The sequence below is a fragment of the Populus trichocarpa genome, chromosome 13 (genome assembly GCF_000002775.5).
Source record: "Populus trichocarpa isolate Nisqually-1 chromosome 13, P.trichocarpa_v4.1, whole genome shotgun sequence".
Taxonomy (NCBI): Eukaryota; Viridiplantae; Streptophyta; class Magnoliopsida; order Malpighiales; family Salicaceae; genus Populus; species Populus trichocarpa.
In genome coordinates this window covers 3,982,753-4,002,907 of record NC_037297.2, presented here as the reverse complement: position 1 = coordinate 4,002,907, position 20,155 = coordinate 3,982,753, and the positions used below count along the sequence as shown (strand labels likewise).

The window sequence follows — 20,155 nt, the reverse complement described above, 5'->3', positions numbered from 1 at the left end:
CTTACACATATCGTGATAATCGGTGGCAAAACACCTTTGCAACCCTATCACCAGCAGTCGACATCTCCACTAATAGCTCCACCACTAGCCGATCACTACTTCCACGTTAGGTAATCTTCTTCTCCTTTTTTCTTCTTCCCCCCCGTAATGGTTATAGCCACTTCATGCAGTTCATTCTACATGAAGCGGCTAAAATAATGAACATGGTCACTGGGCCAAGCCAGTGACCATGTGGGCTTAGGATGGACCCGTTTCAGCCTAGCCTAGATGGCTGGGCCGGGTTTAGCCCAAAAAAACATAAAAAAGGAAAGGTTGTTGGGCCTTCAGTCGACCCAACCCAGTCGAGCTGGACTTGTTTCATCCCAGCCCATATGGCTGCGTCGGGTTCAATCAAGCATATAAAAAAAGAAAGGCTATTGGGCAGTCAGTCGACCTAACCCTGCCAGGCTGGACCTGTTTCATCTCAGCCTAGATGGCTGGGCTTGATCTAACTCAAGACCAAAAACAAAAAAAAAAAGAAAAAGGTTTGTTGGGCTGTTAGTTAGCCCAACCCGACCGAGTCCGGCTCAGATGGATGGGTTATGTTCAGCCCCCTTAATAAATAAATAATTTAATAATCTAATAATATTTAAATATTTAAAAAATATTTTTTAAAAAATAGAAAAAAATTTCAACCACATTCAAAGAAATGATGGTGACGGTAAAATGTTTTTAAGTGTGAATTTGTCAATATTCTCTAATCCTGGATGACCATTGTTGAAGAATGCAGTTTTGAGAAGATATTTGACAAACATCGAATAAAACACAAGCACATAATTAAGTACTATTTAACTATGATGAATTGAGATATTTTGTTCAGTTAATTAATTTTATAATATTATAGTCTTAAATTATTTTCTCTTGTATTCCCATATAAATTAAATTCTTAGTAAATTTCTTAAAAGCAACATCATCAATTTTGTTATTTCAAAATCCATATCTTATTGAAGCTCATGTTTTCCAATTACAAGATGGACAACTCACTACGTGGTTTAAAGCATAAGTATGTAATAATTTGTAACTCTAGTAAGAATACATTTACTTAACTTTTTTCATTTATTATTGTTATTAAGTAATGAGAATGAATAGAAATAGTTTGAATTGGACCAATTATATGAATAATTGAAAAATCTCTAATTCTTAAAATTAGAGTTCATGTGATTTTATGTGTTAGAATGTTAATTGGGTTGTTTATTATGGTTTATGATAATGCATGGAAATGATTTGAATTGGATCAATTGTATTAATAATTGGAAAACCCCAAATTCTAGAAATTAAGGTTCATATAATTTTTATGTAAGAATGTTAATTGGATTGTTTATTATTGTTGTTGGGTTATGATAATACATGATAATAGTTTGATGGAGTTTTATAAAATTGTGTTGAAAGCTATGTTCTAAGGATGTTATGGAAGTTGTGTGTTTGGTATAATTATAAACACGTGGAAAATTAGATAAATGATATAAAAATTGATGTCCATATTATATTATGTATTATAGTTGGTTTGATAATGTGGTTTTCTGTATTTTTGAAATTTTTTAGGTAGGGTCTTGTATAGGGAAGAAGTTTCCTAAAGTTCGTTAAAAATAAATAAATGCACTAAAACAAAAACCTATAAACCATATACTAGGAATTTAATTGAAAATGCTTAATTATTTAGTTATATTGTTTAGATGCCGGGAAAAAGTTCAGGGTCGAGATAAAGCGATTCTGTTTCTTCAAGCCGTAGTGTTCTTGAGCCTGTAGCGCAATTAGATGCAGATCATGAAGAGACACCGAATACACATATTAACGATTGCATGCTTGTTGAATACATTTCACAGATATGATGTTCCATCTATCCTAATTCTGGCAAGTTTATAGCATAATGAAAACCAGATTTAAGCATGTAAGAAATTCTTCCCCACCCCTCACAGATAACATTAATGAATTGATAAATTGTTTATATGCGTTTTCATTCATTATTTGATTTTTAGGACCACAAATATAGAAGCTATACATATGATAACATCAATGATGAAAACATCAATGAAAGATCTTTTATTTCAATGGAGCCATCTTAAAGAGCATCTTGAATGGATACCAGTGGTTAAGACTTGGTGAGGAAAGTTTAAGGTTATATATATATATACACTTTTAGTTTATATTTAATTGGTTTTTTAATGATGTAAACTAATTATTTTACAAAAATGATTATAAGGAAAGATTTCAATGGGATCAAGCTAACTCTGGGGTGGCCAGACAAGTTTAGAAAAACCACAACGCAACTAGGTAAGTTTTAACATGTGAAGTTTTTTTTTTTTTGTAAAATTGTATTTTTTTATATTTTTCTAGTTTAACAAATTTCTAAACTAGGTTGCGTGATTTTTGATATGATGCACAAACCTATGCAAAGTGAGATGATTTTAAGGTGTGGAGGAATTCTAGACCTCCCCACATCACTAAAGACTAATTGAAAAAGATATCTAGAGTTCTTAACATCATAGGGTTTTAGGAGGCGATCATGGAGTGGGTCCTCAAATAGAAACAAAGAGATTCATGGTTCCATTAGCAAGCATACCGGTGGATCACTTCTTTTTATGAACCATACAAGGAGCCTGGTTTATTTTTAAGTATTTTTCTTAATATATTAGTGATTATTTGTCACAATGTTTAACTAATGATTTATTTTGCAGGCTACATACCTTGAGTGCAAGCCAACTCTGATGGAGTTATCTATGGAAAAATACATACAGAGAGAGGAGAGACAAAAATGGTGCAATAGTTTGTGGACAACCTATATGAGGATAGACATAAATAGTGCTGTAGTTCGTGAATAACTGAGCCTAGGTGTTTGTTGTAAGTAAACTTTGAAACATTTTATATATTTTTTGGACTAATATTCTTTTATTGATAACCTTGAATCTTTTTTTTTAGGAATAATATAACACTGAAATGCATGCCAAACACTAAGAGGATCCTTCAACCCATTCAAAATACGATCCAGAGTTGTGGTTCGAGGTTGGAGCAACTGTTGGACCCGATATGAATTGGGTTTATGGTATCTCTATGACTATAAATTGAGATATAAGGTCGAGTTGTAGTGTCTCAACCATATATACCTCATAATCCAGCCCGGGGTAGCCATCACCAGCCATTTAGTAGTTGGTTTAAGTATAAATTACCGTTGTGATGACAGATCTGAATGCCAAACTGGAGATGCAATATGAATAACAAAGTAGGAAGTAATGTGAGGAGATGATGACATACCTGTCAACTCATTATCCTCCCCTTTATGGACCTCCAAAAGATTTTCCTCCCCCTTTACCTTCACCTCTACGTGTAGCTCTAACTTTTTTTTATGTAATATATATAGACACTTGTAATTGATTTTTACAGTTAAATTAATAATATAAGATATGTTCTTCAATTTAATTTAGTTGTTTAATGTTGTTTAATGTCAAATTGTTTGATCCAAATAATCATGTGTTTTTTTTTTAAATTACTAAAATATTGATATCATCACCAATGACCATAAATTTTTATAGGTAAACCTGTCGGTAATGTAGGTGCATTTTTCTTGGAGAATTACAAAGAGTTGTGAACTATTTTGATATATATATTGATGGATTCACTAACAAAACTTTTATATTGGAGATTTTGTCAGGAAATCTGTTGGTTCTACACGAATTATTATCGATGATTGTTTCATTGGCAATATGTTTGTAATATTTACCGATGGATTGACTGATAGAAAAATGGTTAGCAAACTTTTCTTTTTAGTGTGAATATTTTATCAGTGTTTTTGTCGACACATAAATCATCAACTGAATTACTGATGGATCTGAAATCCTCGATAAGAGGCTCACTAACGACACATTTTCAGTAGTAAATCCATCAGTGATTTTTATATCAGTGAAATTACATCTTATACACCTATGAAATATTTCGTCGGTGTAAATATATTTTATGGTTGTCATCCTCCCAACCCCATTGTAGGGTATTGATCCTGATTTTATTCCAGCTTAAAAAATAAATTTCATAGCGACATCATACCCTTGGGGTTGCCACACAACGGTGTGGACCTTGACACTTCAAATATTACAATCATTCATAAGAAAATGAAAATCATATATAATAATCAATATTTTATGACAAGAAAATTCAATAACATGTTACAAATTATTTAAAGATTCATCTGGGGTTCGAAATCGACCTTTAAGAGTGGCTGAGGTAGATTAGAAACCGTTAAAGGCGACAATAATGGAGGTAGTGTTGGTGCGTGCATCTCATATGCTGCCATAACTCATGGTACATGGATTGATGCTCCATTGGCTTGAGAGGCACATGGTTGACTAGATCGGGTAGCCCTCCTACTCCTTTTCTTTTCTATGCTGGTAATGTCATAAACCACCACCTACAATGAGAGATTTGAGCATGGAAAGCTTTGCTCTCTCTCTCTCTCTCTCTCTCTCTCTCTGTGGGGTCATAAGGTTTATTGGGTTATGGTTGGTTGTTTGTGTGGATTACTTCTGTGGAAGGAGAGGAGGTCGTCGACTAGTGGGTTGTGGTATGGGTTGCTGGTGCTAATATGGGGAAAAAAGGATAGTGGTTAGGGATTGTCTAGTTTTTTTTGAAGAAAAAAAAAAGGGAGAATATGAATAGGATTTTTCTTTTTCATATCTCTCTCTCTCTCTCTCTTTGTATGTTTTTCACTTCTTTTTCTATTACTTTTTTTTTTCAATTTTTCTCTGCCTTCTCTTCATTAGTCACCACAAAAAATTCTTTTATTCCTCCCCTATATTTCCTCCTTTATATCTTTTTATTTTTTCTTATCCCCTCCTATTCTAAAACATTCTAATAACTTCTCATCTTGTCTTTTTTTTTTTTAATCTTTATCTTGCTTGGGGAAGGGGTTAAAAATATTCAAATTAGTCCTTCACTCCTTCCTTGATTATTACTATGCTCACTGAACTTTTTGTTTCTTCAATTCTTGTTTCTTTTCAATTTTCTCAATATTTTAGTTTTTGAAAATCTAGTAGTATAAAAATGATAAACATAAAGTTTGAAAATTATAAAATAAATAAAAATTGATCGAATTACACCAAAAAGATAGTTTTAAGATTTTTTTGTGTTTGTGAAGTTTTTCTGAAAATATGATCAAAATGAAGGGTTAAAATCGATTTATGACAAACATAATAAAATGATTTCTTGATCATATTCTCCCATATCCATAAATGTTTTGTTTGTACAATGAAAATAATTGATAGTCCTTCAGAAACATCAAATACCTTGGAAGTTTAATTTTATTTGAATTTCAAATTTCATGTTCTTTTCTTTTAAACTAATTGATTTTGTAAACTTCTAATTCTTTGTTATGAATCTATTGGTTTGATGCTTGCTAGTTCAATGTCTTCTTCAAATTAAGAAATAAATTTCCTGTTGATCAAAAAGTAAAAAAAATGATTTGATTCTTGAAAGTGGCCATCTCCTCATGAATCGTGTGGATGGTGTTTATGATATCAAAAAGAAAAAAAGAAAAAAATAAAATAAAATGCCTCACCACTTTTATATTTGTTACGAGCGTGGTTGTATCCTAAGCAGAAAATATACGCATGGCTAAAGATTAAGAAAGTTGAGCACATGAAAGGAGGAATAATGTGTCATCCACGCTCAAGGAAATCTTCTACAGCTGATCAAAGAAAACATGAGAAAGACACAAACCAGCATAAATCAAAAAGCATCCAACAAGGAAATATTCCCTTTCAAGAGGTAACCCAGAAGAAACCTCTTAAACCATGTCTTATAGCATTAGCATATAAAAGAGGAACAGGGAAAGAGGGCATCCTTATCAGATCGAAAACAAACGCTGTATTTCCTTTCAAAATTCCTTAGAAACGAAAGAAGTTAGCATTGAACAGAAATCATGGCTAGATCTAACGTCAAGCCCTCTTACGAAGATTTTGAACCCTATTGCAAGTGGCGAATAGAAGAAGGAAAGGACACTATTGAGGTTCATCTCCATGGTAACAAGGTTTTTTCTTATGTAATTCCACGTTTCTTATAGTAAGATTTCCTTATGGAACATTTCTTGTCAAATTAAATGTTACAAGTTCGGAAGGTTGAGATGGCTAAGATTTGTCTCTATTTATTTAAGAACATGCTAATTATACTCCATGCTTAAATTTTTCTAGGTTTCAGAAAGGAACAGGTGAGGGTTCAACTCAGCAGTATTGGAAACATGACAATTACTGGGGAACGTCGTGTGGACGAAAGTAGATGGACTCGTTTTCGCAAAGAAATCAAGGTCCCTAAGGAATGCAACAATAATGAAGTTCGTGCAAACTTGTCTACTGGCATTCTTTACATAGTCATGCCTAAGAAAATAACATTACCTTCCTCTCAAGATCAAGTTAATCAAGAAAATGGACAATCAAGTCCCAAGATCAATCAAGATACCGTTGCCAAGGACACGGCAACCGAAAATTTGGATGGTTCTGCAGAAAATAATAAGATGACCACTGAGAATGCTACAATGCTCACCACTAGGCCATTAACGAGCTTCATAATGCAGCTGAGAGATTCGTTTTTAAGGCTTCAAATGGGAAAAAAGATGGGTATGAATGTAACAGTAGCAGTTGCTCTGATGATTGCTCTTGTTGTATTTGTAATATACAAACATCGTCATGTTGAAAACTAAATCTTGCTGTACGTACATTATAAAAGGTCTGCATATCCAGTTGACTTGAGAACTATGAAAAGTAAACTGTTGTTGTACTTTGAAATAATAAAGGGTTTCAATTAACATCCTGCATTTTATGGAGCTTTCTCCATTCCATTATTTAAGTTCTTTTTGTTAAAAATGAATGGAAGTAAATTTTTTCTCCAGAAGCATAACTGCGTTGATTGAATTTCCTGGTGCAAAAAGGCAACCTTGGGGAAGAAAGATAAGACAACGTAGTTAATACAATGAACAGATTAAGAAGAAGCCATGCTCAACGCTTAAAAGCGAAAAACACAGAGCTGGAAAAAAAAACAAAGAAGAAAACAACCTTTGGCAACCCTAAAACAGAGATCTTACAGAGCCTTTGAGCTAAATAATGAAACTGGTACTAGAGAGACGCTGAACGCTAAGAACAGGAGCTAAAGGGACTGACTGCAGATGACTATGAAACCGAAGATTGCAGAGAACCAGGAAGCAAATTAATCAAGCTGCAGGCTGCATCCTTTAAGCTAGAAATGGCATCAAAGCAGAAGGCAAAAGAGAGCACAGCAAAGGAGAACCGGAACAAACGAAACCGGAAAACCAATCAAAACATGCTACAGGATCAGATGACCTATGATTTATGAACACCCTGCTTGGCTCATGCATCAGCCAAACTGCCTTATTCAATGGAATGGAAAAAACTAAATAGAACCGCAAGGCAAGTCCAAACTCCAAACTATAGAGGTGAGGACATTAATTCAGCAAACTTAATCAAATAACTGACAAAATATGCCTTCAGTTCTTGTAATTTTAAGAACGAACTCATAAAGACACAGTATTTGATTCTGATATTCGACAAAATTTATATGGCATGCTATTGCCCAGTTTACTGATCTTTTTCAAGAAAGTATATATAATATTGTTTTTCATACAAAGGGTGTGAAGACAAGGGTGGATACAAATTCCATATTACTGCTGAAACAGTGTTTTCGTTGCAATAAATTAAAAAAAAATCTTATGAGTTATATAATTAGTCATCAATAATTTGTGTTGTTCATACTACTATATATTAATCTGTGCAGAAAGAACAACCATTTGTTGGCTCGTAAATATCATCACTAACAGACTCCAGTAATCTATAGTAAGCTTTTTTTTTAAAAAAATAAAAATACTCATAGTAAGAGTTTCAATGGCTCATGAATATCAAATATGAATGTATGGACAGCATGTTAGGTCGTCCGAACCCTTTTCTTTTAAAGTTAAAGGTTAAAAAATAATTTATATTAAATTGCAAAAATCATATTGTACATAATATAAATATAGTTTTCTTCTCATTCATGAATCGCACCGATTCTTTTCCTTGCAATTAGTCTTCCATAAAATTACTTGGTTACGTCACCTATGAATTAACCTACTGCATCAATAACGTGTGCTTGCAAATGGAAATATGCAGAAGAAGCTTTGGTAGACCTTGTTTTTTTTGGAGTAGTTTAAGGAATTTGGCATATACATAATTAAGTTGTTTTTAATGCTAAAACAGTTGATACTCTTGATCGTCTATTTTGTTAGATAAAGGTTAATAAAACTGATTTTTCATACAAAGAAACTGACCTCATTCACAATTCACAATGAAGAAGGTATTTATTTTTTAACAAGCACAGACAAAAAACACACAAGAAATGAAGTTTAGATTCTGATATTAGCGATATATTATAATTGTACTTGTTTCTAATCTTTTTTTTTTAATTTTTTTTTTAAGTTCATTGTGTTTCTCTCAACTAGGAATTACCCTTCGATCTCAGTGGAATTCTCGATGTATGTCCTCCAAATTCTCATTAATGATGACAGATTTTAAAGGCTTTTATTTGTTTCTTGTTTCCTTTTTATTGCAAGCAATTGAAGATTTCTTAACTTCGAATGAAAAATTCCATGGTTTGAACAGTCAATTATCTGATAATTGTTGTTAATGTAGTGAAGAAATTAAATTTAATCTTGTGACCTCCTAAATTAATTTCACTTAACCCTCAGAAATTTGTAGACGGTGAGTTAAAACGAATCCTAAGAAAGAGCAGAAGGAAGTGAAGATAGGAAAGGTGAAATACAGGGGAAGGTATACCCAAAGATAATTCAAGCATATGACTTCCTTGGAAACAGAAAAATGAATCGATTCTTTTCCAAAATGAAACCCACAAGGAACCTCTAATTTGCCTCTCATGTATGTGTGTCAAAAACAACGTCTATATAACAGCTTAATTCATTTAGTTAATTAAGAATTGACATCATCTTCGACCACCTTTATCCAAGAACAACCTTGGAGAAAACCAAAGAAGCCTTCAAATGGAAACCAAGAATGAAGAAACCTTCAGGCTGTATTATGATGATTTTGAGCCCTTTTGCCAGTGGAAAAAGGATGAACATGAGATTCTTGAGATCCATCTACGAGGTACTTAATTCATTTGGTATTTCCTCCAATTTATCATGAAGAAAACAAGTAATTAAATAGTTTCACAATTTACATTTTCTTCCGTATATAGGATTCAAAAAACAACACCTGAGGGTCCAAGTAGAGGAACCTGGTGTTGTGAAAATTACTGGAGAGCGACCTATAGATGGTACTCTCCGGAGCCGCTTTCGTAAGCAAATCAAGATCCCAAAGAATTGTAAAACAGATGAAATTCGGGCTAAGTTATCTGGTGGTATTCTTCAAATAATACTGCCTAAGCAAACAACTGCATTTCCTGGAAAACCAGGCAGCACTGAAAGTATTACAAGTGAAAGTATGCCATCAAATTACTTGTTATACATAGAGAGTTCAAATTCGACACTAGAGATGAATACCAAGTTAGCTCTACAAGTTGCAGGAGTGCTTGCTGTGGTAGTGGCTTTTGGTGCTTATGCTTACAAGTACTGTCATTATGGTCATGTTGAAGGCTAATTGTATCATAATATTACTTTTAGCCCGGATTCTTCTATCTTCTGAATCAGAAATATTGAAAGCTAATTGTTCCATAATATATCCTTTAAGGTACCATTATATTGTAATCAGAAATAAGGGAATGATATTATTTGATAATTTGATATATGTTTTACATTTACATTCAATTTATGTAGAGAATATTCAAGAATTATATAAATTAAATTCTAAGAAATGCTTAATGATCAATCTCGATTAGATAATATAAATGATTTTCTAATTTTCTTAATTTGTTCAATTCCTCGATTTGCTACTCTACTATAAGTAGCATCCACCAATGGAGGACAACATGGCACATGCAGCAAATTCAGCCCACTGTAATTGCTGGACAGTGGCGTGGTTAGGCTGGGCATTTGCGCAGACGTGCTGGACTGATTGGTGGACTGATTTGTGGCTGCGAGAGTAGCCATTCCATGCAAGGCATCTGATATAATTTACACAGACGCGCTGGACAGATTGGTAGATTGATTGGTGGCAGCAGGACGTGGATTGCAGGTAGCCTTAAGCTGCTTGCGGTTGTCCTAGTACCAGTCAGGAAAGCCGTTCTTTTTGAAGCAATTATCCTCAGTATGTCGGCTTTTCTTACAATATGAGCAAATTATTCCATCCTTTTCGTTTTATCCATTAACAAACGCCTTAGATATCATAGCAACAACAGGATTTACAAGGGCGCCAGATGGAGAAGAACAACCCCATATTATGGTTTAACGTTGAGCTTCATGTCGAATGTAACCAAAGGCTTCATCAAGTCCTAGGTTTAGTCCGTAGGAAATTATTGGTGGGAGAAACCACTGGTGGTGGCTTTGAAACACTCAGAGGGTATAAAACACACTGTTTTATTTCAACAATAAAAAGCTTACAAAGATTAAACAAAAGCTTTGAATACACTCCCTCTCTCTTTCTCTCTAGTGTTTCTTTCTTCTCTTTCCACACAGAATAGCATCCACTTAGCTACCTATTTATACACGAATTCAAAACAAGATAATTCAACCTTCAAGTGTGAAGGCGGCTGGCGGCATACAGCTGGTGGCTGGCGGCTGGCGGTTGGCGGTTGCAAGTGGTGGCTGGGCGGTGACAGCTGGTGGCTGCAAGTGGTGGTTGCCTTCCTTGACCTTCTAGATTGAGTTTAATGCAACAAATCCCCCCTTTAAACTCAATCGAGGGATGTCATGCCAAGCATGAACTTCAATCTGGTAAATATTTCTCCCTTCAATGGCTTTGTAAAGATATCTGCAATTTGATCATTTGTGTTGCAGGATATCAATTTAACTTCTTTGTTCTTCACATGTTCTCGGATGAAGTGATGACGTGTATCAATGTGTTTACTTCGTTCATGATACACCGGGTTCTTTGCTAATGCAATCGCTGATTGATTATCAATATAAATCTCTGTGGGATCTTCTTGAGGAAATCCCAAATGCTTCAGCATATTTCTTAACCATATTAAATGGCATACAGCTAAGTTGGCAGCAACATACTCAGCTTCACAGCTTGATAACGTTACTATCGATTGCTTCTTGGATGACCATGTGAAAGATGTATTTCCCATGAAAAAGACAAACCCTGTTGTGCTTTTCCTTTCATCCAGATCTCTTCCCCAATCACTATCCGAGTAGCCAACAAGATTGAAGTTTTTGCTTGAGGTATAAAACATACCTTCATTTATTGTGCCTTTGATGTAGCGAAGAATTCTCTTGGCTGCATTCAAGTGAGACTGGTCTGGTGTCTCCATGTATCTGCTGATTAGACCAACTCCGTATAGTATATCCGGTCTGGTACATGTCAAGTACCTTAAGCTTCCTACTAAGCTTTTGAAGTAAGTTGGATCAACATTTCTAACTTTACTCTTCCTCAATTCTACTCCATTCTCAACTGGAGTTGATACCGGATTGCAGCTTTCCATCTTGAATCTTTCAAGAATGTCTTTGGCATAACTGCTTTGGGATACAAAAATCCCTTCTTCTTTCTGCACCACTTCTAAGCCAAGAAAATGTGCCATCAGACCAATGTTTGTCATCTCAAACTCCTGTACCATGCTTTTCTTGAAGGCTTCAAACATGGTAGGGTTGTTGCCGGTGAATAGCAAATCATCAACATATAGGCACGCAAATAATATGCTGCCATCTGCTCCTTTCTTCACATATATTGCGTGTTTATATGGACATTTTTCAAATCCATTATCTTGAAAATACCTGTCAATTCTGGTATTCCAAGCACGCGGAGCTTGCTTCAAACCGTAGAGGGCTTTCTTCAACTTGTATACTTTGCTTTCATTTTCAGCTTCACTGTATCCAAGTGGTTGTTCAACATAGATCTCTTCTTCTAGGAAGCCATTCAGAAATGCTGACTTCACATCGAGTTGATAGATCTTCCATCTATGTTGTGCAGCTAGTAAGATCATCAGTCTGATTGTCTCTAGCCGGGCTACTAGAGCAAATACTTCTCCATAGTCAATGCCTTCTCTCTGTTTGTAGCCTTTTGCCACTAATCTTGCTTTGTATCTTTGCAGTTCTCCTTTTGCATTCTTCTTTGTCTTGTAGACCCATTTGACACCTATTGCTTTCTTGTTTTCTGGTAGATAAGTCAGCTTCCAGGTATCATTCTTCTCAATGACATGTATTTCTTCATCCATTGCTTCTATCCACTTCTCTTCTGTGATAGCTTCATTGAAGCTAAGTGGGTCACTATCTGCAAAGAAACAAAATAGAGTTGTATCTTCCATGACTTGAGTGGCATCGTACAACTCGTCTAGATTTCTCATCCTTCTTGGTCCTTCTGATGAGGATGCTAATGATGATTCTGGTGTATTTCTCCTGTTGAATACAGGGAATCTGTGTACCGGACTTTGTGGCTCATCTGCCGGTAATATCGGACCTTCTGCAAGTACTGGTGGTACTTCCACTTCATCTTCAAGGATCAAATCAGTGCTGATCCATTTGACTGCTTCTTGGTCATCCTTCCATTGCCAAGTTTTATCTTCTTCAAAGATAACATCTCTACTCATAATTACCTTCTTTGTGATGGGATTATACAGCTTGTATCCCATCCTTCTCTCACCGTATCCGACAAAGATGCATTTCTCGCTTTTATCATCGAGTTTGGTCCTTCTTGCATCTGAGATCTTTGCATATGCCACACAACCAAAGACTCGAAGATGAGTAACACTTGGTTTGTGACCACTCCATGCTTCTTGTGGAGTGACAACTTGCAAACTTTTAGTTGGACAGCGATTCAGTAGATACACTGCACATGATACAGCTTCAGCCCAGTATTGTTTGGGCAGCTTCTTTGCTTTGAGTAGACTTCTTACCATGTCAAGAATCGTTCGATTCTTTCTCTCAGCTACACCATTCAGCTGTGGTGTATAAGCAGGTGTTGTCTGATGTCTGATGCCTTGTTGTGTACAAAAGGCTTCAAAGTCATTTGCTGTATATTCTCCACCTTGATCAGATCTCACGGTTCTGATCTTATAGCCACTTTGCTTCTCAACAATTGCTTTAAACTCTTTAAAACAATTGAACACCTCTGACTTCCTCTTCAAAAAGTATATCCATGTCTTTCTGCTAAAATCATCAATAAAAGTAAGGTAGTACCTATTTTGTCCAGTCGACATAGGCTTTATGGGACCACACACATCTGTGTGCACTAACTCTAGTGGCCTCTTTGCTTTCCAGTTGACTTCTTTGGCAAAACTGGATCTGTGATGTTTGCTGAGGACACAACTCTCACAGACTTCATCTAGATGATCAATGTGAGGCATACCTTTGACCATCTTCTTGCTTGCTAGCATCTTCAAGCTCGTGAAATTCAGATGTCCAAGCCTCAGGTGCCAGAGCCATTCTTCATTGTTGGTGATGGCACTCAAACACTTTGCTGCATCATACTGGATGTTCAAAGGAAACATCCTATTCTTGGACATTTTCACATAGGCAATTAATCTCCAATTGTTGTCTCTAATTGTCAGATGACAATTCTTCGAGTAAAAAGTATAACCTCTCTCCATAAGTTGACCTAAGCTGATCAGGTTCTGCTTTATGGCTGGGACATAATAAACATCGGCGATGTAGCTGGAATCGCCGTTCTTCAACTTGATTGGGATGCTGCCTTTACCTTTGAATGGAACCTTTGAGGTATCTCCAAAAGTAACTAGACCTTGCTTGGTCTTATCTAGATCACCAAATAACTCTCGTTGGCCACACATATGATTGCTGGCTCCAGAATCAAGATACCAAATATTCTCTTGATTCTCATCTAGTCCTTGTTGGACAAATAATGCAGTTGCTCCTCTGCTGTTGGCATCTTCATCTGCATAGTTGGCATGCTCACGTATCTCTAATGGAGCTTTCCCTTGACATTCAGTGCTATAGTGCCCAAATTGATTGCATCTATAACACTGGATATTTCTCTTGTCACGGTTATTGTAACCGCCTCCTCTTCCTCTAGGAGTAAATGCTTGTTGTCCTTGACCTCCTCTGGTGGTGTTTCTACCACCTCTTCCTCTGAAACCTGTATTCCAAGATCCTCTTCCTTGGAATTGCTGAAATCCTCGTCGTCTTTGTGGACTTCTTCCTTGAGTAGTATATCCACTTGTTGAGGTCTCCCTTTGCTTATATCTGTCTTTGAGTGACAACTTTACTTGTAAGGCATGCTCAATTGCCTTATCTCCATTTCTTTTGACAATCTTTTGCTTATGAGCTTGCAAAGAACTCATAAGTTCATCCACCATCAACTTGTCCACTTCTTTGGACTCTTCAATAGCGACAACAACAAAATCAAATTTTGGATCTAGGGATCTCAAAATTTTCTTAGTAATCCGAGCATCTGTGAGGGCTTCTCCATTTCTTCTCATCTGATTGACTATCACCATAATTCTTGTGTGATAATCAGAAATAGATTCTAAGGCCTTCATTTGCAATAATTCAAACTCACTTCGCAAAGATTGGAGACGAATCTTCTTGATTCTGTCAGCACCTTTGTATTTTTGTTGGAGAGCCTCCCATATCTCTTTTGATGTTTCTGCGGAAGCAATAATCTCGAATATAGCTTCATCAAGACCTTGATAGATGATGGTCTTTGCTTTGTTGTTCTTCTTTCTATTTGCTTTGAGGACTTGCTTTTCTGCCTCTTGTAGAGTATCTTCTGCTTCTTTAGACTCTGGTTCATCATAACTGTCGCGGGTGCGCGACGTCGCGGCGAATATTCCACCTTAAATCTGGGAAGTGTGTATGGTATCTATCTGGCAAATATGGGGAGACAAGAAAATATTGTCTTTTGTTGGTAGAAAATGGTGTGGGAGTCGCCACCTAGTATTTTGGTCACTAGGAACCCTAACTGGTCTCAGAGATCGGGTACGGGGACTGGTTGCGTAAAGGGAAGGTATTAGCACCCCAAATACGCCCTACCTAAGGTAAGCTGCATCGTTTTATTGTCTGATAAAATTTAAGGTGTTTTCGTTGTGTTTCCTAGTTGTTGGTCCGTCCATGGTTCAAGAAAAGTCCTCCTCAATAAGGAGGTCCTTATCTTATCGGGTAAAAAACCTAACCGTTCTAACGTCTATGTAAAAAACATATTTTTAATTTCAGGAATACGTTTTACGTATAAATTCGTAATCCCATATACTAAAAGAGGACAAAAAGATTTTTTAGAATTTTTGAAATATTGGCCTAGTTCTCATGGCTTGAATAAACTGGTTATTAAAGCCAAAATGCATGCTAATACATATATTGTTTTTTTGAAATTTCCTTTGTTGTGTGAAAATATGATGTTATAATATTTATATATATATATGTTGGAGAGACTAGGCCGTATGCACGAAAACAAAACATTTTTAACTTATTTTATTTTTTATGTCTTGACGAAAACCGGGTATTTTAATACCGGATTTGTATCTTTACAGTATAAAAATACAAACCGATATTGATCAAAATACAGTAATAAATTTAGAGAAAATCACATTTTTTTTGAAATAATTTTTAAAGAATTTTTTTGTTCGAATGGGCCAGACCCGACCCGAAAGGAGACTGGGCCGAAATCGGCCCAAAATAAAACGGGTCTACTTTCTACAGGGCTGGACTCAGCCCAGCAGCATGGGCTGGGCTGGGGTTCCAGCCCAAAACAACAGTAAACGGGGTCACTGTACATCGGGGTACTGTACACGCATAGTAACCGGGGTACTGTACACGCATAGCAACCCGTTAATTAATTAGCTGGTTACTGTGCACATGTACAGTAACCGGCTAATTATTTTCTTGCTTGCAGAACGTGCACAGTGCACGTTCCGCATGCAAGAAGATGAACAGTAAAACGAGATAAGGGGCAGAGGGCTGACCTGTGGTGGCTCTGATGGCGGTGCTGCTGGCGGTTGCTGACCGGAGAATGGCTTGGACGGTGGTGAGCTTTTCTTCCCTTTCTTCACTGTGTTTTCCCTTACTCTGTTCTCCTCTGCTTCTCCTTTCTTCTTCTGTTTCTCACGGTGCTCTTCCCTCTCGCGGTGGTTCTGCTGTTGTTTGGCAGCTTTGATGGTGCTGGTGGCAATGGAGAGGATGCCCGAAGACAGCAGTTGTTTTCTTCTTCTTCTTCCCCTGCTGCTCGCGAGGCAGGTGCTCCCTTTTTCTTCAAGCAGCAACGCCGGGTGGGAGGAAGGTGATGAACTGAGGCAGGATGGTGGTGGCGTTTGGCAATGCTGGTGCAGTTGGCGTGTTACTGCAACTGCTCCTGGTGTTGCCGCTGCTGCTCTTCCTCCTGGTGTTGGTGTTGCTGCTGCTGCTCTTCTCCTGGTGTTGCTGCTGCTGGGCTAGAGGAGATGATGAGGGCGTTGGCAGCGTTGGTGCGGCTCCTGGTGTTGCTGCCGCTGTTGGGATGGAGGAGAAAATGAGGTCGGTCTGGGGCTCCGTTGACAGAGGAGGCTGTTTCGGGTGCTCTCTCTCTTTCTCGTTCCAAAAACACGCCTCCCCTTTTAGTTTTCCAGCCCCCTCCCGTTCAACAAAACTCTCCTCGTTTTAAACTTCTTCCTCTCTCCGTTTCAAAAAGTTTCCCCCCCCTTTGTACTGCTGTGTTGGGTGCTATTTATAGAGCAAGTGGGTGTGGCTTTTGCTGTTGCGCATGGGAGCGGGTCTCGCGGCGGCTGGTCGGCCATTGGGTGCTACTGTCGAGGTTCGGCTCCAACGGCATGGAGCGCGGCGGGTAGAGGAACAGTGTCAAAACGACACTGTTCAAATTCCTTTTTTTTTTTTTTTTTATTATTATTATTATTATTATTATTATTATTATATATTTTTTTTTATTTGTGGGGACCCAAAAATGGGTTACAACAGATGCCCCCTCTTTATAATGCTTACGGAGCAGCATGGGTTTTGCGTAGTAAGTTTTATAAAGATAAACAAAACTGAACTTCCAAAACTGATATTGTCGAAGCTTGATCTATCTGGAACTGTCTTTACAGCAGCTCGCCTTCAACCCGAAAAAAATGATCCAAACTTAGTCCTCTTGAGATCCCAATCCGGCGATCCCCTGACCTCTAACTTGGATTAGATTAACCTGGCATTCCATCCGAGATCCATTCTGGCGATCTCTTTTAACTAAAAATCCATATTTGTAGTTGGGCCAAACTGAAATCCCATCTGACGATTTCCCTTAGCTAATATCGATGTTACGGTTGGGCTAACCTGAAATCCCTTCCGGCGATTCCTTTACCCATAACCTAAATACAAAAACACGTATGTGGTCTCATTATGACGGGTGACCTGCCCAAATGGGAAAAGGAAAGAGTGGTCTCATTATTATGGGTGACGAACCCAGAAAAATGATGGTCTCATTGTATGGGTGACGAACCCAAGAAAAATGATGGTCTCATTGTATGGGTGACCTACCCAAGAAAAATGATGGTCTCATTGTATGGGTGACGAACCCAAGAAAAATAATGGTCTCATTGTATGGGTGACGAACCCAAGAAAAATGATGGTCTCATTGTATGGGTGACTAACCCAGGAAAAATGATGGTCTCATTGTATGGGTGACGAACCCAAGAAAAATAATGGTCTCATTGTATGGGTGACGAACCCAAGAAAAATAATGGTCTCATTGTATGGGTGACGAACCCAAGGGGAAGAATTCTTAGTAAACTCCATGCTTTTCTAAGAAATAGTTTCAATACGAGGTCCCTTCTAGCGACCTTCCTTGATGAATGTCGAAGTACGAGATCCTTTCTGGCGATCTCAAATAACTTGGAATCCCATCGGGCAATTCCTTTTACCAAAGCTAAAACATGAAGTTCCTTCTGGCGACCTTCATCGAAAAACAAGATCCCTTCTGGCGATTTCCTTTAATCAACTTGGAATCCCAATCTGGCGATTCCTTTTATTCAAAGCTGAAATACGAGGTCCCTTCTGGCGACCTCCTTTGACCAATATCGAAATACGTGATCCCTTCTGGCGATCTCAAACAACTTGGAATCCCATCTGGCGATTCCTTTTATTCAACATGAAATATGAGGTCCCTTCTGGCGACCTCCTTTAACCAATATCGAAATACGAGATCCCTTCTGGCGATCTCAAACAACTTGGAATCCCATCTGGCGATTCCTTTTATTCGAAGCTGAAATAATGAGATCCCTTCTGGCGATCTCCTTTAATCAAAAACCAAAAAATCTATTTTGTAAATCGGTCAACCTGGAATCCCATCTGGCGATTCCCTTTAACCGATTGCTCGATGTCGTTCTTCCTGATGGCATGGTTTGAAAACCATTATCTTCTCTTCTTGTTGTTCTAGAATCAACTCAATGATTCTTTCTTCGTCCATAATCTTGTTGGAATGCGCTAAGATCTCCTCCTGTAATGATCCAAAAAACATATATGCAATGATTTATGATTAGATGCCATGCATGCATTTGTACCTGGTTTTGAAACATAGGCCCCATCATCTTCTTCTATTTCATGAAACTCTCTCTTGATATGAGCTTGCTTTTGAAGTCGTATGCTGGATTCATTTCTCGTGCTGCATATCTTTGAGAAGAAGTCTTCGACTTTTTACAAGTAGCTTTTTCAAAACGTATGACTTGTCATTGTCTTCTTTGTCATGCTTTTGTCAAATGCTTTAATTTATCTTTTCAAATCTACGGGCTCTCATCTCGTTTTAAAATCACGTAAAACTTTTCATGAAATATAATTTATTGCCACAGTGTGGGGTGTGATCCTAGTCCGGGTTTTTATAAAGAAGAAATTCATTCCGGCTCAAATGGGACCACCAACGATATACTCTTTAGAGAGTGAAGGGATAATGAAGTTTTCTCATTTTAAAATGCACATTGTTAGGATGGATAATCTATGTTTTTATCTTGAAAGGAATTTATAGGTGATTTATCAATTCATTATGCTATCAGAGGTAAGGTCAATTTTAAAAAGAACTCCACGCTTTTTCTAAAAGTGGTCTCAATGTCGGGTGACCTGCCCGTTTTGAATCTCAAAAGAAATCATCTTACCTCAAGGAATGAAGCAGTGCTGGTTCACAACTCACCTTCGCAGTTCTTTTGACCTGAGATTCGGTATCTCAGCGGTTCCCAAAAACTTGGAACTATTTTGGCTTTCGCCACACCTTTCCTGTCAGGTTAATGTTTATGACAATATAATATGCATGTTTTTGTTGCCTATTTTGGAAACATAGGTCCCCTTTTTCGTTGTAGCCTTCTTTGAGCTCCTGTTTCCATTTATTTGTCTGTTCTGTCCTTTTCGAACCAGAATATACTCCACGCGCTATACTTCCTATTCTTTTAGTGAAGAGATCTTTGGTTCCTTATGGGGCCCTTTCTTGCTCCATTGAGTATTTGTCTTTTATTATTATTTTAAAAGGAAAACTCAAAAGGTTTGGTTTTGTTCATGAAAAATAAAAACTTTCAATGCAATTAGCAATTCTCATAACAGATACATCTTTGGGCTTTGGTTAACTATGGACCCCTATGTGCATTTCTTGCCCCCAGTGTGGTGTGCAAAAAAAATGTCAAGTTTTTATGAGCAACATATTGGTTTTGTTCAAAGCAGCATTGCTAGCGTCTATTTGATCCTTGTATTTTTCCATTGCTGCTAGCTTATTGTCCAAATACTTCACCTTTTCGCGCTCCTTGTCAAGTTTTATCCTCATAACTTTTATCTCATTCTTAACCGCTAACTTTGCTTCAATAGCCTTAAACCTTTCCTTTTACTCTCTTCCTTTACAATCTCCATCAAATGGTCTTCCTAATCCTATCCATCCGTTCGAATTGAACTTGTGCAGATTTTTCTTGGGTATATTTTATGCTTCTTTGGCAATCTTTAAAGTCAATCTCCATTGCTTCAAGTTCAAAGCAACTTTGCATCCAATCCAAACTCATCCCTCCTAGCTCCTTCTCACTTCTTTCCTAGCAATCTTCTCTTCACCTAGCTTTAACTCAAGCTTTGTTATCCTCGCATCAATAGATTGTATTTGCT

The 20,155-nt window shown here is 37.1% G+C and overlaps 2 protein-coding genes across 2 annotated transcripts; both read left to right on the top strand.

The window, feature by feature from the left end:
* Positions 1 to 5,735: 5,735 nt before the first annotated feature.
* LOC7474652 (uncharacterized) lies at positions 5,736 to 6,832 on the top strand. Its single transcript, XM_002319646.4, has 2 exons — positions 5,736 to 6,044; positions 6,213 to 6,832. The coding sequence occupies exons 1-2, from the start codon at positions 5,945 to 5,947 to the stop codon at positions 6,716 to 6,718; spliced, it is 606 nt and encodes a 201-aa protein (XP_002319682.1). The 5' UTR covers positions 5,736 to 5,944; the 3' UTR covers positions 6,719 to 6,832.
* A 2,150-nt stretch (positions 6,833 to 8,982) lies between these two features.
* Positions 8,983 to 9,887, top strand: LOC18109656 (inactive protein RESTRICTED TEV MOVEMENT 2). The gene is made up of 2 exons (XM_024582954.2): positions 8,983 to 9,167; positions 9,259 to 9,887. Exons 1-2 carry the CDS (start codon positions 9,062 to 9,064, stop codon positions 9,657 to 9,659), a joined length of 507 nt encoding a protein of 168 aa, XP_024438722.1. The 5' UTR covers positions 8,983 to 9,061; the 3' UTR covers positions 9,660 to 9,887.
* Positions 9,888 to 20,155: the final 10,268 nt, after the last annotated feature.

What these genes read in the sequence shown, in the direction of transcription:
- LOC7474652 (XM_002319646.4), top strand. Translation starts at nt 5,945, where the DNA reads ATGGCTAGATCTAACGTCAAGCCCTCTTACGAAGATTTTGAACCCTAT. An exon ending in TATTGAGGTTCATCTCCATG is followed by an intron (nt 6,045 to 6,212) that starts GTAACAAGGTTT and finishes AAATTTTTCTAG; the next exon opens with GTTTCAGAAAGGAACAGGTG.
- LOC18109656 (XM_024582954.2), top strand. Translation starts at nt 9,062, where the DNA reads ATGGAAACCAAGAATGAAGAAACCTTCAGGCTGTATTATGATGATTTT. An exon ending in TCTTGAGATCCATCTACGAG is followed by an intron (nt 9,168 to 9,258) that starts GTACTTAATTCA and finishes TTCCGTATATAG; the next exon opens with GATTCAAAAAACAACACCTG.